Consider the following 19,952-nt stretch of genomic DNA (forward strand, 5'->3'; position numbering starts at 1 on the left):
GCACAGCTCCCTCTGGGGGCCAGGGAGCAAACAGAGGGCTCTGACACGCAGCTGTCCCCACAGACCACAACATCTCTGTTGCCCTGCTGGGCTCTTGGTCTCTGCTGATGGGCGAGGGCACAGCCCTCTCACAGGACGCAGCTCCAGGCAGCCCCTAAACCAGGCCCATCCCTTGCTCGATGCCCCGGGCAAACAGGTGGATGAGCTGCCCGTGCACCCTGTGGACAAAAGATGGTATCAACAGGACAGCCTGGAAAGTGGGAGTGACAGAAATGGAAGGAAATGTAATAGTGCACAAGGCCAGGCCTGCACTCAGAGACGAGCACCAAGGCTTTTTGCTACAAGTTGGGGCCTGACCGGTTGGAAGCAATAGAGGAGGAGAAACACCTGCATGGTCGATCACAGGATGACTATGAGCTGCCAGTGTGACGTGGCTGTGAAAGGCTAATGCGATCCTAGGCTGCGGAGAAGGGTAGCACTGGAAGGGGCCTCGAGAGGTCACCTAGTCCCAGCCCCTACTCTCAAGGTAGCACTGTGTAATAACTAGACAGGGGGTCGTCTAACCTGTTCTCAAAACCCTCCAGTGCGACGCCACAGCCTCCCTAGGCAATTTGTTCCAGTGTTTAACCACCCCGACTGTTTAGGAAAAACTTCCTAATGTCCAACTTAAACTGCCCTGGCTGCAATTTAAGCCCATTGCTTCTTGTCCTACCCTCAGAGGTGCAGGAGAATGAATTTTCTCCCTCCGCCTTATGACCTTTTATGTAATTGAAAATGCTTCTCAGTTCCCCCTCCCCCCCCCAATCTTCTTTTCTCCACACTAAAAAAAAAAAACAGGTTTTTCAATCTTCCCTCATAGGTCCATGTTTTCTAGCCCTTGGATCAGTTTTTTGCTCTCTGGACTGTCTCCAGTTTGCCCAGGTCTTTCCTGAAATGTGGGGCCCAGCACTGGAAACAGTCCTGCAGCTGAGGCCTTGTCAGCGTGGAGTGAAGCAGAAGAATTACTGCTTGTGTCTTGCTTACAACAATCCTAGAGGGCAGAAAGGGACCAAACTCCCACAATCCTTTGGGAAGCTCCCATAATGCCATGGGGGGGAAGCCCTGCATGCCATTGTCAAGTGGTTTTCATGGCATGGACATGGCCTGCTCTGGAGCATTTCCCCCTCCCCTCCCTTCCATGGGGCTACGGACACTCACCTGACACTGATGTTGGCGTGGGGCAGGGTCTCCCCGTCGCAGCTCCAGGAGCTCAGTGGCTGCTCCCCACAGCACAGCCCCCCTAGAAGCCCCTTCCACCCCCTGCGGCTGGGCTGCTCCCCCTCCTCGCTGTCCTCCAGCTGCTTGGGGGTGAAGCGCAGGGCCCGTACCCGGTGCACACTCACAAAGGGCAGGTCAAACTGCAGAGGGAAGAGGGGTGCTGGACTGAGCGTGAGGCCTGGGGAGGGACCCAGCTCCAGGGGCCTCTCCCTGCCCCTCCTGGGGGTCATGACCCAGCCTCGCTGGGAGGGACAGCCCCATGCCCCATCCCCCACAGTGAGGGTCAGCTGCTCCCCTGATGCTGGAGCCCCCTGGGGGCCGGACCCAGAATGGCTAGGGTGCGACCCCCACAGTGACTGCTCGAGCCTGCCCCCCTCCCACTCAGCGTTACAACTCCCACAACCTGTTGCATGCTGACCCATGGACCCTGTTCCCACCATCTCCCTTCCCCATGGCTGTGACTCCAGGCTTGTGCACCCTCCTCGTGCCCCCAGGTCTGGCCCATGCCCCCTTCCTGGGCCCTGGGGGTCTACCCCACACACACACACACCTGGTCCCGATGGTCCATGTGCCGACTCAGGTGACGCAGGAAGCCCAGGGCTGAGCACTCGCGCACCAGGATGAGGTCGGCCGTGCCGTCGGCTAGGTGGGCGCTGGGCGAGAGGCCATCGGGGCTCTTGGGGCAGGCACTGCTCATGCAGGTCAAGTTAATGGCCAGGAAACGGCCCTGCTCCCGCTGCCACTCGCTGGCTGGGGGAGAGACACCGTTACTCCCAGTCTCCCTGCCCCGAACCCCCTACCCCCCATCCCTCCATCACTTGCTGTCTGGGGGAGAGACACCCTTACCCCTGGTCTCCTGGCCCTGAACCCCCTCCACCACTTGCCGGCTGGGGGAGAGACACCGTTACCCTGGTCCCCCAGCCCCAACCCCCATGCCCATCCCTCCGCCACTCACTGGCTGGGGGAGAGACACCGTTACCCCCAATCCGTCTGCCCCAAATCCCCCACCACTACCACTTGCCAGTTTGGGGGCACTTTAAATCCCAGACTGACACTCCCCCTGGCCTGCACCAGGGAGCCAGTGCCCTTTTGCATGAGTTCAGGGGAGTCCAATGGGTGACAGCAGAGGGGGGCAGGGAGTCAGAGCCAGGACTCCTGGGTTCTCCCCTGGCTCTGGGAGGGGGGGGGGGGGGGCTGGACGCCAGGAGTCCTGGGTTCTCTCCCCAGATCTGCTGGTGCCTGTGGCTCTGGGCCCAGCTCAGCCTCCTTTTGTTGCATGTCATTGCAGGAACCCCCAGGCTGAGCTGGGTTTACAAGAGCTAGTTAGGGTGTCCCCGGCTGCTCCTGCGGCCCCAGCTGGCTTGTTAGTGCAAGGGGCAGGGACGCCTGCCCTGTGCTCAGCTCACCTGCAGCCCCAGTGCCTTCCTGCTGCGGCAACTTCTCCTCCTCGCTGCCCCCCAGGAGCTGGTGACTAGACTCGGAGCAGACAAGGCAGCTGCAAGGGAAGAGGTTATGACAGTGAGTGTCCAGGCTCCAGCCCCTCCACGGGGCTCAGAGCCATCCTATAGGCGCTGGGGGAGCTGCCCCAGGTGTGACCAATGCTGCCTGAGTCTGCAGAGAGCCTGAGCCCATCACTCTGAGTGGTGGGGGAGAGCTGCCCCAAGTATGACTGACGCTGCCTGAGCCAATCACTGTGAGGGGGAAGGAGCTGCTTGAACATTTAATGGATGCAGATTAATTTGTGGGTGGGACAGGAAGTCACACACACCCCTGAGCCTCAAAATGCTCTGGGCTGCTACTGCTGGCAGGGGCATGGGGTTCCCCCCCCATGCACTGAGGGGCATGAGGTCCTGGATTGACACCCCCCCATGGGATCCAGTCCCACCCCAATGGGCCAACAGCCCACCTGCAACCCCCCCTACCTACCCCACCTTGTAGACCCTCCCACAGGACACCAGCCTCCCCACCCCATTCTGCACCCGCCCCCAGGAGAGCAGCCCCCCCACCTACTGCCTGCAGCCCCTCCCACAGGCCAGCAGCTCCCCCTACCCACAGCTCCCCCCCCCCCACCTACCCCACCCTGCTTCCCCTTCGACAGGCCAGCAGCCCCCACACACCCTGCACCCCCCCCCACCTACCCTGCCCTGCAGCGCGTCCGGTCCCGGGGATTGGCCTCAGTGCCCCCCACCGTCAGGAACTCCACAGTGCCCTCGTAGCTGCGGTTACATAGCACGGCCTTGAACCCTGCGCAGGGGGAGGGGGGAGGGTTCAAGGCCTTGCATGGCCTGCTCCAGTCAAAACTGCCCCCCACCCACAGAGCCCCTCTCAAGGCTCATTCCTTCCCTGCCCCCCGGACACGCCGCCCCCTCCCCTCTGGTGGCCTTGTTCTGCCTAGGCCTCCCCAGCGCATTCCCTGTGGGCAGTGACTGCCCCATGGCACGTCTCAGGCCCGGCTCCTTCTGCCCCATCCCCTGGTCAGTCCCTGGATTCCCAGCTGGGTGAGGGGATCTCCTGAGCCCATCCCCCCCCCCCCTCCTGGGGCAGGGGCTCCCTCTCCAGTCCCCACCCCCTCTTTGGCTGGGGGACCACTGGCCTCTCCCTCACTGGTGTCCCCCCACTCCCCAGGCCTGGGGGAACGGGACACCCCAGCTGAGGGCTCCCTGCCATGCCCTCCAGGCCCCCCGGCACCTGAGAAGTCGTAGCGCATCGGGCCCATCCAGCGGTGCCGCTCACTGTCGCTCACCACGTCCCCATAGAAGCCGTAGCCCACCAGCGAGACCGCATACCGCAGCAGCCGCTCGTGGTGGTGGACACTGCACACGTCCAGGGCCTGGCTGTCCCCTGGGGCAAAGGGGGGGCACGGGCACCTAAATACATGGAGTCCTGCCTCTCCTCCACCCCTCACCCCCACCGCTCTACTCCACCAACGTCCCACTCCCAGAGCTGGGGAGAGAACCCAGAACACCCGCCCCCAGCCCCACCAGCCCCCACTCCCCTCCCAGAGCTGGGGAGAGAACCCAGAACACCCCCCCACCAGCCCCCACTCCCCTCCCAGAGCTGGGAAGAGAAGCCAGAACACCCGCCCCCAGCCCCCACTCCCCTCCCAGAGCTGGGGAGAGAACCCAGAACACCCGCCCCCAGCCCCACCAGCCCCCACTCCCCGCCCAGAGCCATCAGAGAACCCAGAAGTCCGGGCTCCCAGCCCTCCCCCCCCCCCCCAACCCACCAGACCCCACTCCGATCCCAGGTGCACAGACAGGACCCAGGCGTCCTGTACCGATGATGATGTGCAGGGCGGAGGTGACGGGGTCGTTGGTCCCCACCGTGGCGAAGCAGATGCAGTCCGTGGAGCCTGGGTTGGGAGAATGGGGGTGAGTCGTCCCCTGGGACCTGCTGAGCTGTTGCCCCTTGCAGGCTCCACAGCCCCACCCGCACCCCCTCTTCCGCCCCCCGCCTGTCGCCAATGCCCTCCCTCCGACCAGCTCCCCCCGTCCTCCACCCCCCACCCTGTTACCCACCTCCCCTGTGTCTGCTATCTCCACTGGTCCCTGCTCCCCACCACTGCCCCCTCTCTTCTCCCATGCACACCTGCAGGGATGATGCCGATGCGGAGCCTGGGGGGCAGGAGCGGGGCCGTGGGGTTGTCCTCGGGAATCCCAGCCTTCCTCTGCGTCCGGGAGATGAGTGCGTGCATCAGCTCGTTAAATGTCCCGTCACCCCCGACGCAAACCAGCCTGGGGGGCAGAGACCTAGGGGTTACTGGGGCTGGGGGGGGACTGGGCTGCCCAGGGGGTACGTGAGATGTGTGGGGGGGGTTAATGGGAGTGCCCCGTCCTAGGGTTGGGTGGGGGGGGCAGGGCAAAGGGGTCTCTCACCCATCCAGGTCGCCCAGGTCTCGCTGCAGGATGAGCTCTCGGGCCTCGTGGGGTCGCTGGGTCTCTGTGGGGAGATGGGGGTGGTGAGTGAGCAGAGAGGGTATTGGGTGGGAGTGGGAGGGAGTCAGGGGGCACTTGGAGGGAGGGGTTGCAGGGTGGGAATTGCTCATGGGGCAGGGGTGGGAGGTCTCAGCGGAGGGGGCAGCACAGCGCGGTGGAGTGGTCACTCAGGGTGGGGGGTGTCTGGTGATGGGGGGGTTCAGAGCAAGGGGGCAGGATGGTGGAGTTGGCCGGTGATGGGGAGGGAGGGGCTATCACAAAATGGGAATTTTCTGTATTATTTTTATGAACCCTATGCGTGCCTCAGTTTCCCCTGTGCATGGTCGTGTTACCCGGTGGGTGGGAAAGGACTGTGTGGGCTCAGGGCAGGCTCAGAGACATTGTGGTGAATGTCGCCTCACTGCCAGAGACTAAACGGGTCCAAGGCTGGCCACTGATCAATGTATAAATCCCTGAGGACACAAGCAAATTCTTGGCGCCTGGGTCCGTGGCTGGCTGTTAGCCAGGATGGCCCCGGACGCAGCCCCCTGCTCTGGGTGTCCCTGAGCTGCTGACAGCCAGACGCCAGGACTAGATGCAGGGGATGGATCACACAATAAACCCTCGGCTCTGTCCATTCCCTCTGGAGCATCTGGCACCTGCCATGGTCAGCAGACAGGACACGGGGCGAGCTGGACCATTGGTGCGACCCAGCCTGGCCGTTGTTATGTTCTGTCCTCATCAGTCCCACTGCGCAGCCGAGTCTCTAGCAGGTGTCTGTCCTGGCAGCCTCGCTGGGCCGAGCTCCCTGTGTGAATCTGGAGGGCTGGAGCCCCGGGGCTCGGTCCAAGCAGAGGGCCGGCCGTGTGTACCCCGAAGAAAGAGAGAGACCTCGGGAGGGTCTGGCACACTGAAGGGTCCTTCCCAGAGACTGTTCCCAAGCTGGGGGCATAGCACCAACCCTGTGGGTCTGTGACTGGGGGTCACTCAGAGGGAGGGAGCAGCACAGTGCAGTGGGGGGGATGTGGGGGGATGTTGGGGGGGGCACTCACCTATGACCTCCGTCTGGATCCCCGCCAGGGCAAAGAGCCCGGCCACCCGGTCCCGGTAAATCTCACCTGCGCGGCACCGCCCCCCCACAGGGTTCACGAAGACCAGCAGCTTCCTGGGGCGTGTCACACCTGGGGGGGAGCAGAGAGAGCATCACCTTGGGTCACAGGTTCCTGGGCGGGGTGCGTGATGGAGTGGGGCGCTCCTGGAGCACAGGTTCTTCCCCCCCACCCTGCCGTAGGGATGTCCCAACCCACTGTCCCCTCCAGGGACACCCTCCCCCGTCCCTGCTCGCCCGAAGCGGCTGCTATGGGTCCAGCCCAGGATGCTGGCGCCAAGCCCCATGGAGAGGGTCACAGCAGCCTCTTCCCATCACGGGTGGGGAGGGGTCCCCCAGCACTGCTGACCCTGGGAGTGGGAAATAACCAGACTGCTGCAATCCCCAGGGACCCTCTGGCTCCACAGCCTGCTCCAGTGCCTCCTCCCCGAGGCTACTGACTAGTACCCCCCACTACTGCCCTCCTTACTGACCACCCCATTCACCAGTACTGACCGGTCCCCCGCAGTGCTGACCAGTCCCCCCTTCCTTACTGACCAGTCCCCTCTGCCTTACTGACTAGTACCCCCACTGCTGCCCCCCCTTACTGACCAGTGTCCCCCCCAGTACTGACCAGTGTCCCCCAGTATTGTCCCCCACTGCTGACCGCCCACCCAGTACTGACCATGCAGCTGGATGCTCCGCTGCAGGGCATCTACCCAGCGTGGGGCCAGCCCCGAGCCGGGGGTCACAGTGAACTCCAGGGAGCCCAGGCTCCAGCGCTGTCGCTTCTCCCGCTGCACGAAGAAAACTGGGGGGAACCAGAGACGGGGAGTCAGAGCCCAGGGGCAGGGCTCTGACCCCCACAGAACAGCTGCCCTGGGGATGGGGGGGTCAGTCACTCGCATTAGTCTCTGTCCCCCGCTTCCATTGCTCCAACCTGCCTCACCCCATCCTGTCCTGCTGCCTGTACCTGCCCCCCAAACCCATCTCCGCTGCCCGGCCCTGCCCTCCTGCTAAACCCAGGGTTGTGAGTTCAATCCTTGAGGGGGCCACTTAGGGATCTGGGGCAAAATCAGTACTTGGTCCTGCTAGTGAAGGCAGGGGGCTGGACTTGATGACCTTTCAGGGTCCCTTCCAGTTCTATGAGATAGGTATATCTCCATATATTATTATTATTTTATTATTTATTGTTATCTCCGCAGCCCGGCCCTGCCCCCCAAACCCATCTCTGCTTCCCGGACCTGCCCCCCAAACCCATCTCTGCTGGCTGGCACCGCCACCTCATCAGTTGCTGATCGTCTCAGATGCTTCAAATACAGCCCCTCCACCCTCACCACCTGACTCACCTGTGAATTGGTTTCCCTCCACTGTGAGGGACGAGCCAGACCCGCCCAGCTGCACCCCGACCATCTCGGTGATAGGGATGCAGAAGCTTTGGCCTGCGAGGGAGCAGGAGAGGGGTTAGTGCAGGACTCCTGGGTTCTATCCTGGCTCTGGGAGGGGAGCGGGGTCTGGTGGGTTAGAGTTGGGGCGGGGGTTTGGAAGCCAGGACTCCTGGGTTCTCCCCGGCTCTGGGAGGGAAGGGGAGTCTGGTGGGTTAGAGAAGCGAGTAGGAAGCTGGCTGTCAGGACTCCTGGGTTCTATATGGAGCCTCTCGCTGATAACGTAATGCAAATTGAAACAACATTCTGATCGTTAACAGAGCCATGTCCTCCCCAGACCATCCACCCCAGGAAAGACCCTCACCTGCTGGGAAATCAGGGGAAAGCTCAGATTCGCTCTCACTTCCCTGGAAACAAGTATTGTTTGAAAATTGGGACCGGGGAGGGGGGCACAGGAATAGTGTCTTTTATAGGACAAAACCCCTAATATCGGGACGGGGGGGGCAGGGTCATCCTACTCAGGAACTCTTTCTGCAACCAGCATCCCATTTCCCCCCCAACCTTCCCCCCCCCCCCCCCCCATGCCCAACCCAACCTGCCACATTTCAGGCTGGTTTGGCTTTCGGGTGGGTTGTTGAGCCTCTGGAGATTTCAGGTTTTAAGCAGAAACTGCAGCTGCCACTTGACTGGGTAATAAATGCCAGCCCATCCCTGGCGCTTGAGTTCCCTTGGGGAATCGCTTAATTACAGGAGTGTTTTAAAATATGCAGCTAGGCAATTAACCCCCAGTGCCCCTTGTTTGGCCTAAGGGAGAATTCGCGACACCCGGATGCACGCTCCGATACCAGCGCTGCTGCGTGAACCCTTGAGGTCAGAGCCAAACCCACAGGCATCGAAACTACAGTGCCAGAAATAGGAGACACGTTGATCCTGAGGTCACCAGCTCCAGCCGCAGGGAATGGGGCACAGGGCCTTTCCCGGCAGTGTCGCAGGGCTGGCCTCTCTCTGGGCCGGGCAGGGGAGGCAGGAACGTTCCCCCCAGGGTCCCGGGCTAGGGAGAGAGAAGAGCATTGCTAGTACAACCAACACCTGGCTGGGCATTTTAATGCAGCTGAACACCAGGTCAGTGATACAGGCCCAACAGATACAGACGCGCTTAGAACAGGAGTGAACAGGTATAAGATGGGCAGCTGGACTGTGATTCTGGAGAGGACTGGGCGGGGGTGTCCTGGCAGATACCAACGGAACCTGAGTGCCCGCAGTGGTCCCATGGTTAACCATGCGATTAATATCTAGCTACACAAACTACCAAGGGAAGTGGCGGACCATGGCTTCGGATAACAACTGGCTGCCTTTCTTGTAACTAAACACAAGGCTGCGTCAGACACAGACAAGTCACTGGCCTAGCCAAGGGTGCTCTGAGCTGGGTGAACCCTTGGGATGGGCTGAGTTCGCATGTGTTTGTCAGGTTTTAGCACACACCAAAGCTGTAAGAAATGCTTCAGGGGCCACTCCTAAAACAAGGTCCAATCTTCTGCCCCGAAACCTGCATCTTGTGGGGAGAGGGGGCTTGTTTTGCCAATGTGTGGCTGAGGGAAAGGAGAACCCGCTGGCTCGAACTGGGAACAAAGAGAGTGGGGCAGAAGCAAACAGCAAGAAAGCCTGTGAGCGGAGCGTGATGCTGGAAAAAACCAGCGAGAGCTTTTGGGGTTGGGGCTGCAAGCTAAGGAACAGCTCACTTTGTTCCTGGTCTCTCCTGCGTTTGGAGAAGCAGGACTTTATTTACAAGGAATGAACAAACAAGACTGTATGAAAGGCAATATGGACTCCATCAGGTCCTGCCTCCAAAGGGAACCTCCCCCAGGACCCAAACTGACCAGCCACTCAGGGCGAAAAGGAGTAACTGGGTACAAATGGGGCACTAGTGAGTAGGAGCGGGGGAGGTGGCACCGTTGCATACGGCATTGGTGAGCCCAAGACAGGATAGCTCGCCCAGTTCTGGTGTCCACGTTTTAAAGGGACGCTGATAAATTGGGAAGGATTCAGGAAAGAGTGACAAGGATCATCCGAGGGCTGGAAAAGCTGCTTTTCAGTGAGAAGCTGTTTTATCGAATGGCAGGTCTCCCCTGAAAGCGCAGCATCAGGAGAAAGCGTAGTTAATCCACTCCCCGAGACACGCTCTGGTGACACAGCGCTGCCTGCAGGGGGTGAGGTGGGTGTCACAACGTCGCTCGGGGGGCAGGCTTGCCACACCCCCGAGCAACGCGATTCTACCCATCTAGGGCTGTGGCGCCAACCAGGTCTCAGGCACTTTTCTGCCCCCACCCCCAGTGTCTGAGCATCTCATGCTCTGTAATGTCACAGCACCCCAGTGTGCAGGTATGGCTGTGCCCCCCGACAAACTCAGTAACATGGCCGCAGTCAGCCGAGCTCAGACACCCGCAGGGCTGGCCCATCCTCCTAATCTCACTGAAGGCTCCCTTTATACCAGGCCTTAGCCAAGAGACTAAGCAATGACATGATCACCATCTGCAAGTACCTAACGTGGCCCAAAGCTTCTGATAGTGGCTGGCTCTTTGCTGACAGGCTGGGCTGTTGGGTCTGGAAGAACAGGAATGGGATATGGGGCCTGGTCCCTCAGGGTCTCTGGCTAACCCAGCCCCACGACGGGCAGGGCTGTGGGGGCTGGAAGAACAGGACTGGGATATGGGGCCTGGTCCCTCGGGGTCTCTGGCTAACCCAGCCCCACGACGGGCAGGGCTGTGGGGGCTGGAAGAACAGGACTGGGATATGGGGCCTGGTCCCTCGGGGTCTCTGGCTAACCCAGCCCCAGGACAGGCAGGGCTGTGGGGGCTGGAAGAACAGGAATGGGATATGGGGCCTGGTCCCTCGGGGTCTCTGTCTAACCCAGCCCCAGGACGGGCTGGGCTGTGGGGGCTGGAAGAACAGGAATGGGACACGGATGAGGGGATACGGGGCCTTTCCCCCCAGGGTCAGGACTCTCTGAGTTAGGTGTCTGGCCTGGTTTAGACAATAACTAGGTCTCCCCTTCCCAAGGCACCGCCCTTCTCGCTGGCATGGGGCTGGTTCAGTCTCTCCTGCTGAAGCTGTTCTTCTTGGTACAAACAAACGTTCCTTGGCGCACAGCCGGCCTGTGACTCGCAAGCTGGCTTGGTGGGGTTGGCTTGTCCCCAGGAGATCAGACCGGCTGGGTCTAGTCCCTGGGTCTAAACAGGGCCGGTGCTTCCTAGGGCGGCAGGATTTGGGGGGTGGCATTTTGCCGCCCTCGGCAGAAATTCGGCAGCGGGGGGTCCTTCCGCTCCGGGTCTTTGGCGGAAATTCGGCAGCGGGTCCTTCACTCGCTCCGGGACCTGCTGCCGAAGTGCCCCGAAGACGCAGAGCGGAAGGACCCCCACCGCCGAATGCTCAGAGGAGGAGTGCTGCCGCCTAGAGCGGCAAAAACCCTGGCGCCACTCCTGGGTCTAAAGACTTTAACTGCAGTTCACGGCATGGATCGGATTCAGCCAGAAACTGAACACATCCTGCCCTAGCGTCCCTCATAGGCAGGGGGTAGAGTGGGACCCCAGCTAGTCTCACGGCCCCCTCCTCAGAGGACTGTTTTATCCTCAGGCTCAGCTTCGGCAGGGGAGCCACACCCCAACCTCCCTTACAGCTTGGATGGGAGTGCGGCTGTGCCAGTCCTTGCACTGAGGGGGGCAGAGGTTTGACCCTCATTCTCCTGCACCCCAGGGGAGTGCTCTGACCACTAGACTGCTGGGCGGCTCCGGTGCCTAGCTCTGTTCCCTGGCCGAGGAGCCCGTGGGCCTATCTCCAGGCTGTGGAGAGGCCGCAGGCTGCTTATGAGGCTAGATGGCTGCTTAGGAGACAGTGCTGAGCATGACGAGGCCAGCGTCTCGGTGCCCCTGCCCGGAGGGCTGAGGGGCCTGCACTGTGGAGTTTATTTACTGTTCATCATGGCTGATAGAATTGGTTTCCCAATTCCCTGCAGAGGCAGCGGCACAGCCAAAGCCCCTGGTGCTTTTGCGCCTCCGGCATGAAGGCACAAGCCCCATCCACCCTGCTGCAGCTACACATTGTTATGATGTGTATTGTGGTGTCTCTGTCATGGACCACGGCCACATTGCGCTAGGCGCTGCACAGAACAAAGAGACGTAATCTGAATTAACTCTCAGGTGCAGACAAGCCTGTAGATTAAGATAGGGTGTGAATTTAAAGCACGACAGCTATTCCTGATTAACTCCGTGTGTGGATGCTGCCGTTCCAGAACAGGAGTGCCTAGTTTCTGACTCCACCTTCAAACAGAAGTAAGACGCTGTAGTGTCCTGTACAGGGAGCAACTGCACTTTAAATTCGCACCCTAGCTATGTGGTAGGATTGTGGAAGGGACCTCGAGAGCTCACCCAGCCCAGCCCCCCGCGCTGAGGCAGGGCCAGGGAAACCCAGACCATCCCTGACAGGGGCTTGTCCAGCCTGTGCTGACACTTCCCATGACGGGGATTCCTCGACCTCCCTGGGAAGCTGAACGACCCTGAGAGCTAGAAAGTGTTTTCCTAAAATTTAACCGACATCTTCCTTCTTGCAGGTTAAGCCCATCACTGCTTGTCCCTGCGTCCACTGATGGTAAGAAACGTCTTACTAACTGCCCTGCGTAGACATGGCCTTACCTTCCCTTAATTCGGATTAACCTTACGATGTAGACGAACCTTTTAGGAGTAGCTTGTTGCTGGCTGGTTTAGGCCATGTCTACACTAGCACTTTTGTTGGTATAACTTATGTCACTCTGGGGATGTGAAAAAAAATCCCTCTGAACAACATCAATTGCACCGACAGACGCGCCGGTGTGGACAATGCCATGTGGGCAGGAGACGCTCTCCTGATGACAGCTACCGCTGCTCGTTGGGGGGGGGTTAATTAGGCTGACAGGAGAGCTCTCTCCCGCCAGCGCAGAGCAGATACACGGGGGACCTTAGAGCAGCGCTGCTGAGCAGTACAGCTGTGCCGCTGTAAGGTCTCTAGTGCAGACATGGCCTCTGTGAAGAAGGGCACAGTGGTTTGGAGACTTTGGTGCAGCTGGTTCAATTCTCATTGTTCTGCGCTGGCCGCCGCAGCCTGTCTGCGTCTCCGCTGCCCTGCTAGGCAATGGAGCTGGTGGTATTTCCCTCGCAGAGGTGGGGGAGGATGGCAAACACTTCGAGAGATACTGACGCGAAGCGCTACGCTAGTTTGTTCTGTGGGAATGGATTTGTCAGCGCGTGGGATTAATCGGGAATGATGATTCCAGAACAGCTTGTCCTGACTAACCTCGCATGTAGACAACTAGCCCGGAGAATGAGAGACCACCGCTGGAGACAGACAGACGGGAGCACAGGCCAGTCAACCCTAACCCACAGTGTCCGACCCCGGCCTGACCTCCTACAAGTGCAGGGAGGGTTCCTGCTATGCAAACAGGCTGCCCTGGTTAATGGTTAATTACAGGAGGAAATCACACCCATGGAGGAGTGGGCCATTTATCTGCACTAAAACACAGGGCAAATATTATCAAATAACTTGGGATGGGAGGAAGTGGACCAGGCCTTTCCCTGGGGGCCGGTGGCCCCACTGATTAGACCCCAGAAGTGCCCAGTCGTTCCCCCCCCCACACACACACACACAGTTTGGGCCGCACATCTGGCCTAAACACCTGAGCGTGCTGGGGCAGAGCCAGCCAGGTACAGAACGTCCGCTTCCTGTGGTGTACATAAACAAAGGGCTCTGCAGGGCACCCTCTGCCTAGCTGTACAGGGGAACATTGCCCTGGGAGAAGAGGCCCTGACGCCCCATCCCAGACTCCCACACGAATGGTGGGGGGATTTCCACATACGGGCTGGGCAGCGCTGGCCCTGTGTGATGGAAGGGACATGGAGTGTGGTACAGACGAGCCCCCCAGGGCTCTCCTGTTCTCTGCCCGTGGCACACAGCAGCTAAGCCCCTGAGGATGGAAATACTCGATTCAGGGAGATTGGGGGGACGTTCTCTGGCCTGGGTCACATTAGATAATAAATCACAATTGGCTCATTAGGGGCCCTCGCCATAGGCCACGCCCCCACAGTGCCAGGTGCTAGACACAGAGTAATCTGTCCAACGCCTCGCCAGCCTCTGCCTCCTGGCACGGCTGACCCCCCCCTTAGCAAAGGGCTCCGGGCGATGGGTGCAGATGTAATAAGCGACACCGTGGGGTCTGTTGGGTGATGGGGATCCTGGGCGAGGGGCACTCAGAAAACTGTCTTCCCCCTCCCCCCGTTCCTGTGGGATCTCCCCTGGTTCACCACTGGATCGGCCCCCACCCCTGGGCCCGTGGCAGGTTGGGGTGGGGGGCAGTTCCCTAGGACATGAGGCACCTGCCTCTGAGGGATCTACACAGCGTTCCCTTGATGGAGCCCCCTCAGTGCACAAGACTTGAATGGAACCCAGGAGTCCTGAGTCCCCCCTCCACCATTCCTCCCAGACTTGAGAACCCAGGAGTCCTGGACACCTCCCCTCCCTCCTGGAGCTGCGGAAAGGACCCATCTCTCGCCACCCCCCAGGTTCCCGGACTCACCAGCGGCGCCCGGCCGACTCAGGGGCTCCGGGGTCCCCAGCAGGAACTCACCCCCCGGGGGCAGCGAGACGCGGAACCGGCCACGCGGGGTGCGCAGCAGGGAGCGGTGGAAGGGGTCTCCCATGGCGGGGAGGGATGGGGGGGGTCGGGTAGTCACGAGTCAATTCGGTTCTCGGAGGGTTCCGGGCTACAGCTGTCAGACAGGATCGGGTCCGGTTCGGGTCCGGGTCCACGGGAACTAGAGGATCTGGTGGAGGCGCTGCAGCTGGATCCCGGCTCCGGGTGTTTTAACCTGCGGGAGGTGCGGGCTGCTCCCGGGGCGGGGAAACTGGAGAGACCCGCCCCCGGCCACCCCTGGGACGGGACGGGAGCCTCCGCCCCCGCCCCCGCCCCCGCCCCCGCAGCATCCCCTAGGAGCATCCAGACTCCAGCCCCCCACCCGCACCCCCGCCCACACCTCTAGGACCCCGCACGCCACATCATTCCCCAGGATCCTCCAGCCCCGCCCCCATATTTCACAGCCTCCAGCCCCTCACCCCCAGGAACCTCCAGACCCCACCCTCACATTCCTGTGAGCCTCCAGTCCCCCCCCCCATGCACACCCACCCACCCCCCAGAAGGACGGGGCAGCGGGGGCAATACAGGGTTTGTGGGGGCAATACAGGGTGTGGGGGGCATTGCCCACTCTATATGCATCCGAAGAAGTGGGTTGTAGCCCACGAAAGCTTATGCTCTAATAAATTTGTTAGTCTCTAAGGTGCCACAAGTACTCCTGTTCTTTTAGCCTGTACTTAGTGTATAAACAGCCCCAGCGCCTCACCCCAGAGGTGGCTACATCTCCAAGCCAAGTGTGAAGGGGACCTTAGTATGTGTCCCCTCATGCCCCACCTGGAGGGGTGGTGTCTCAGCACCAGGCGAGGGGTCCACCCATCTAAACAGCCCCTGTGCCCTACCTGGAGGGGCCACATCTCAGCACCCGGCAAGGGGTCCCCGTGTAAATTGCCCCCCTGGGCCCCATGCCAGTAGGGCTGCGTCTCAGTGCTGGGCGAGGCCTGTTTTGACTCTCTGCTCTCCCCTGTTCCCTATGGACACAGCCCTGTAGGTCGGTCAGGCCTGGGGAAGTCCCAGGCCTGGGAGCGGCTGAGCCCTTTGTTGACAAGGATAAAAGGAGGCCTGGAGCGAAATGAGCAGGGGAAGGGGCTGGATTTCAGGGCTGATCCCATAATGCCTGGGCTGATAAGGTGCCCATAAACCCAGCAGCCCCAGACGCTGAGTTAAAGAGCCAGGTCCCCAGGAGGAGCTGCCAGCCCAGATTACAGACCCTGTGGGTCTGGGCTCAGACCCATCTCCTGGTGGCACATTCACTGGGTTACTGGGAGGGCCAAGAGCCACTGCTCCACAGGGGGTGAAGTGAGAGAGCTGCAGCTTAGTGGCTTGGGGCCAGGGGTTCAGCAGCCAGGAGGGACAGATTGTGAGATCCAGGGGACCATTAGCCCTCAGTCCGACCTGAGACTCATCCATTTACCCTTGTACTGAGACCAATCCTTTGTATTTGGATAAAGCAGCTTCCAGAAAGGCAGCTGGGGCTGGGATGGAGACATGGAGTCCTGGCATCACCATCACCATTGGGAGTTAGATCGAGGGGGCATGTATGGGGAGAGATAGCTGGGGATGTATGGCATTGAATAGGCCAGTGGTTCACAAACTTTTGTAGTGGTGACCCCTTTCACACAGCAAGCCTCTTAGTGCAACCCCCCTTATACATTAAAAATAAATTTAATATATTTAACACCATTATAAAGGCTGGAGGCAAAGTGGGGTTTGGGGTGGAGGCTGACAGCTCACAACCCTCCATGTAATAACCCTCGCAACCCCCTCAGGGGTCCCAACCCCCAGTTTGAGAACCCCTGGAATAGGTGCTATCTAGCCCCATACACACCCCGCTATCTAGACCTCCCCATTCATCTATCCATCCCCATACACCCCATCCCCCCCTCGATCTCCATACACCCTATCTATCTCTATTTCTATCTATCCCCCGCCCTCCCCCAGCTCTCCATGGCAGTGTGTGTTTGTGTTACTCTGCTCTGGGATTCCTTGTTGTTTTTATCTTCCTGGCCTTGGTCAGACAAATACACATAGGTTTATTCTTTTTATCTCGTTTCCTTATGCCTCCAGCACTCAGGTGTGTGGGAGGGCATGTGTGTATGGGTAGGGGGGGGTATGCGTGTTCTCCCCACCTCTCTCTTTTGCAATCCTTCACTTCCCCTGGTCTCTTACAACACAAAGAAAAGCACCATCTTGCACTTTGATTTCCCGTCGCCGCCTCCAGTTATGCCAGCAGCTCCAGCCGTGGGACAGGCCCACCTGGTTCTGCAACCTGCCAGGCCAGTGTCCATGGGGCAGCATGCCGTGCCGGGGGGCAGGGCAGTGCATCGTAGCTGTCCGACCATGCGTGTGCATGGGCTCTCACCTCTGCCCCATTCAGATGCAGGCTACCCTAATTCAAGATGGCTGGCACTGAGGATCAGATCTACAAAAGGACATAGGCCCCTGTGTCATGGGTTCCCAGGCTCTGGTCAATGCCCCGTCTGTAACCCCGCCCTTGGGAGTGACCCTTTTAGTGCGCCAGACCCCACAGAACCCCCCAGGGGCTGGCATGTGGCCTCCACGACTCTGGCCTCATGGTGAGAGGCAGCAATCTCTGTCTCTCTCCATGGCTCCAGCAGCGAATCCGGCCAAGCCAGACTCCTGCAGAAGGCTCATTCCGCGGCCCTTCCGGGCGCAAGGCTGGTCCTATTTGCGGTGACACCAGGTAACAATTTCTCTGTCCCCTGGCCTATGGCGTCTGAAAGTGCTTAGGGCAGCGTGGTGAAATGAAGGTTATGACAGAGCCGCATCTCCCTTGAGCAACGCTGCTGGAGGAACCATATTTGCTTCTTCCAGGCCTGTTTTTTCACACTCCTGAGTGACGTAGTTACACCGACGTACTTTCCTAGTATAGAGCAGGCCTGAAACCCAGGTGGGAGAGCCCTGTGTCTCTCTCTGAACAGCTGATGTTATTCCAGCCACTTCACCCCTTTCTCCTTTGTTAGTCTCTAAGGTGCCACAAGTACTCCTGTTCTTTTTGCGGATACAGACTAACACGGCTGCTACTCTGAAACCTTTCTCCTTTGTTCTTCTCCCATTGAGGTCATACCTTCTGCCTGCCCTGTTTCCTCATGTTAGGTGTTGCTTGTTCAGTCATTGGGAGTGACTCATGGGCTTTCCAGCTCCTCTGTTGATCTGAGTCAGTTTCACCCAGTTCTGTCATCCATTCATCCACCCTAGGCCTGGTCCACACCAAAAAATTAAGTTGTTAACTCCGTCACTCAGGGATGTGAAAAAGCCACCCTCCTGAGCGGTGTGGTTAAGCCACCTAACCCCTGGTGTAGACAATGCTAGGTTGCTGGGAGATCTAATTACGGCCTCTCAAGGAGGTGGATTAACTACGGCATCAGGAGAACCTCTCCTATCGGTGTACGTAGCGTTGACACGGGAGCACTATAGCGGCGTTTTAAGTGTAGCCAAGCCCCTAGACACATCTCATGTTGCCCGTGCTGCTCCAAGAGCAGCATTAACACTTCCCCCTCCCTCCATTGGGTGGCGATGCAAAGGAGAGAGGGAAACCAAGGCACACATTGTCTTTGTAAAGCTCTCAGCAGACATTCTCCCTGCATCACAGTGCTCGGCGCACTCGGCAGTGCCACAGGTCTTCGGTTTTCGGTACCACGGAGGTGGCAGGGAGAGTCTGCGCGTCCGCCCCTGTGCTCGGTGGCCCAGTGAGTGTGTTTTACATAAAGTGATGCAGATTTGACAGGAGAGGTGGAGAGGCTTCTGGGGCTGGAGCACCCCCATAGCCCACAGGGTTTCCCCTAGGCTCAGGGAGACCCTTCCTCCCCATGGGGCAGGGATGGGGTTTGAACCTGGATCGCCTGTGTCCCAGGCGTGTGCTCTAACCACTAGGCTACTGGACAAGGGGGGTGGAGCCTCTCTCCCTTTGTGCCTTTTTCCCATATCTAAGATGGCTGCCAGCCTTCACCCTATGGAAGATGAAGCCTCACTGTGCCCTAAACAAAGATGGCTCCCACAATGGTCCTAGCCAAGATGGGGTTCACAGTGGCAGCCGTGTTAGTCTGTATAAGTAAAAACAACGAGGAGTCCTTGTGGCACCTTAGAGACTAACAAATTTATTTGGGCATAAGCTTTCGTGGGCTAGAACCCACTTCATCAGATGCATGGAGTGGAAAATACAGGAGCAGGTATAAATACATGAAAAGATGGGAGTTGCCTTACCAAGTGAGAGGTCAGTCCAATGAGACAATTCAATTAACAGTAGGATACCAAGGGAGGAAAAAATAACCAGGGCCGCCCGGGGGAGGGGAGGGGGGCAAGTGGGGCAATTTGCTCCAGGCCCTGGGCCCACAGGGGCCCCCACGAGAATATAGTATTCTATGGTATTGCAACTTTTTTTTATGGAAGGGGCCCCCGAAATTGCTTTGTCCCAGGCCCCCTGAATCCTCTGGGCGGCCCTGAAAATAACTTTTGTAGTGGTAATGAGAGTGGCCCATTTTGAACAGTTGACCAGAAGGTGAGAGTAACAGTAGGGGGAAATTAGGTTTAGGTTTTGTAATGGCCCAACCACTCCCAGTCTTTATTCAGGCCTAATTGAATGGTGTCCAGTTTGCAAATTAATTCCAGTTCTGCAGTTTCACGTTGGAGTCTTGTCACGGAGAGTGGGGGGACACCAGGCCCTGCACCCCCGGCTTCCTGCGATCCACCATGACTCTCAGCCAGCCAGTAAAGCAGAAGGTTTATTTAGACGACAGGAATACAGTCCAAGACAGGTCTTGCAGGCGCAGACAACAGGACCCCCTCAGTTAGGTCCATCTTGGGGTCCCCAGGCACCCTAGCCCCCCTGGGAGGTCAGAGCCCCGTCTGCCTCCCAGCCATGGTCACTAGCCAGCTCCCGAAACTCTGCCTTCAGCGACCCCTCCCACAGCCTTTGTTCAGTTTCCCGGGCAAAGGTGTCGCCTGGCCTCTAACCCCTTCCTGGGTTCTCACGTTACATGCTCAGGTATTCTCCGTCGGTCAGTCTCCCATCCCCCAATGCAGACTATCCTAGCCACACTCCCCTGTCAGCATTCAAAGCCCACAGTAAGAACAGTCCCAGTTCGTCACAAGTCTGTTTTGAATTTTTGTTGTTGAAGAATTGCCACTTTTAGGTCTGTTATTGAGTGACCAGGGAGATTGAAGTGTTCTCCTACTGGTTTTTGAATGTTATAATTCCTGATGTCAGATTTGAGTCCATTTATTCTTTTGCGTAGAGACTCTCCGGTTTGGCCAATGTACATGGCAGAGGGGCATTGCAGGTGGCCCTTTAGTCTGAGCCGCCCCATCAAACATGTAAAAAGCAACAGAGTCCTGTGGCACCTTATAGACTAACAGACGTATTGGAGCATGAGCTTTCGTGGGTGAATGCCCACTTGGTCCAACGCTGTTAGTCTATAAGGTGCCACAGGGCTCTTTACAGATCCAGACTAACGCTACCCCTCTGATACTAGCAAACATGGCCATTTACGTTGCCCTCACGTTGCCCCTTTCAAACATGGCCGCCGCGGAGCCCATTGCCCCGCTGATTGGTGCGAGAACCAGCCAATAACCCTCCAGCC

General features: G+C 59.0%; 1 protein-coding gene across 1 annotated transcript; it reads right to left on the reverse strand.

Moving 5' to 3' along the window:
- Positions 1–154: 154 nt before the first annotated feature.
- Positions 155–14,365, reverse strand: LOC135895114 (ceramide kinase-like). Its single transcript, XM_065423182.1, has 13 exons — positions 14,242–14,365; positions 7,608–7,700; positions 6,944–7,069; positions 6,224–6,352; positions 5,133–5,196; positions 4,846–4,991; positions 4,535–4,609; positions 3,946–4,098; positions 3,396–3,501; positions 2,664–2,752; positions 1,808–2,007; positions 1,198–1,397; positions 155–218 (listed from the first exon to the last, which is right to left on the reverse strand). The coding sequence occupies exons 1-13, from the start codon at positions 14,363–14,365 to the stop codon at positions 155–157; spliced, it is 1,569 nt and encodes a 522-aa protein (XP_065279254.1).
- Positions 14,366–19,952: the final 5,587 nt, after the last annotated feature.

The sequence above is a fragment of the Emys orbicularis genome, unplaced genomic scaffold (assembly GCF_028017835.1).
Source record: "Emys orbicularis isolate rEmyOrb1 unplaced genomic scaffold, rEmyOrb1.hap1 scaffold_92, whole genome shotgun sequence".
Classification (NCBI taxonomy): domain Eukaryota; kingdom Metazoa; phylum Chordata; order Testudines; family Emydidae; genus Emys; species Emys orbicularis.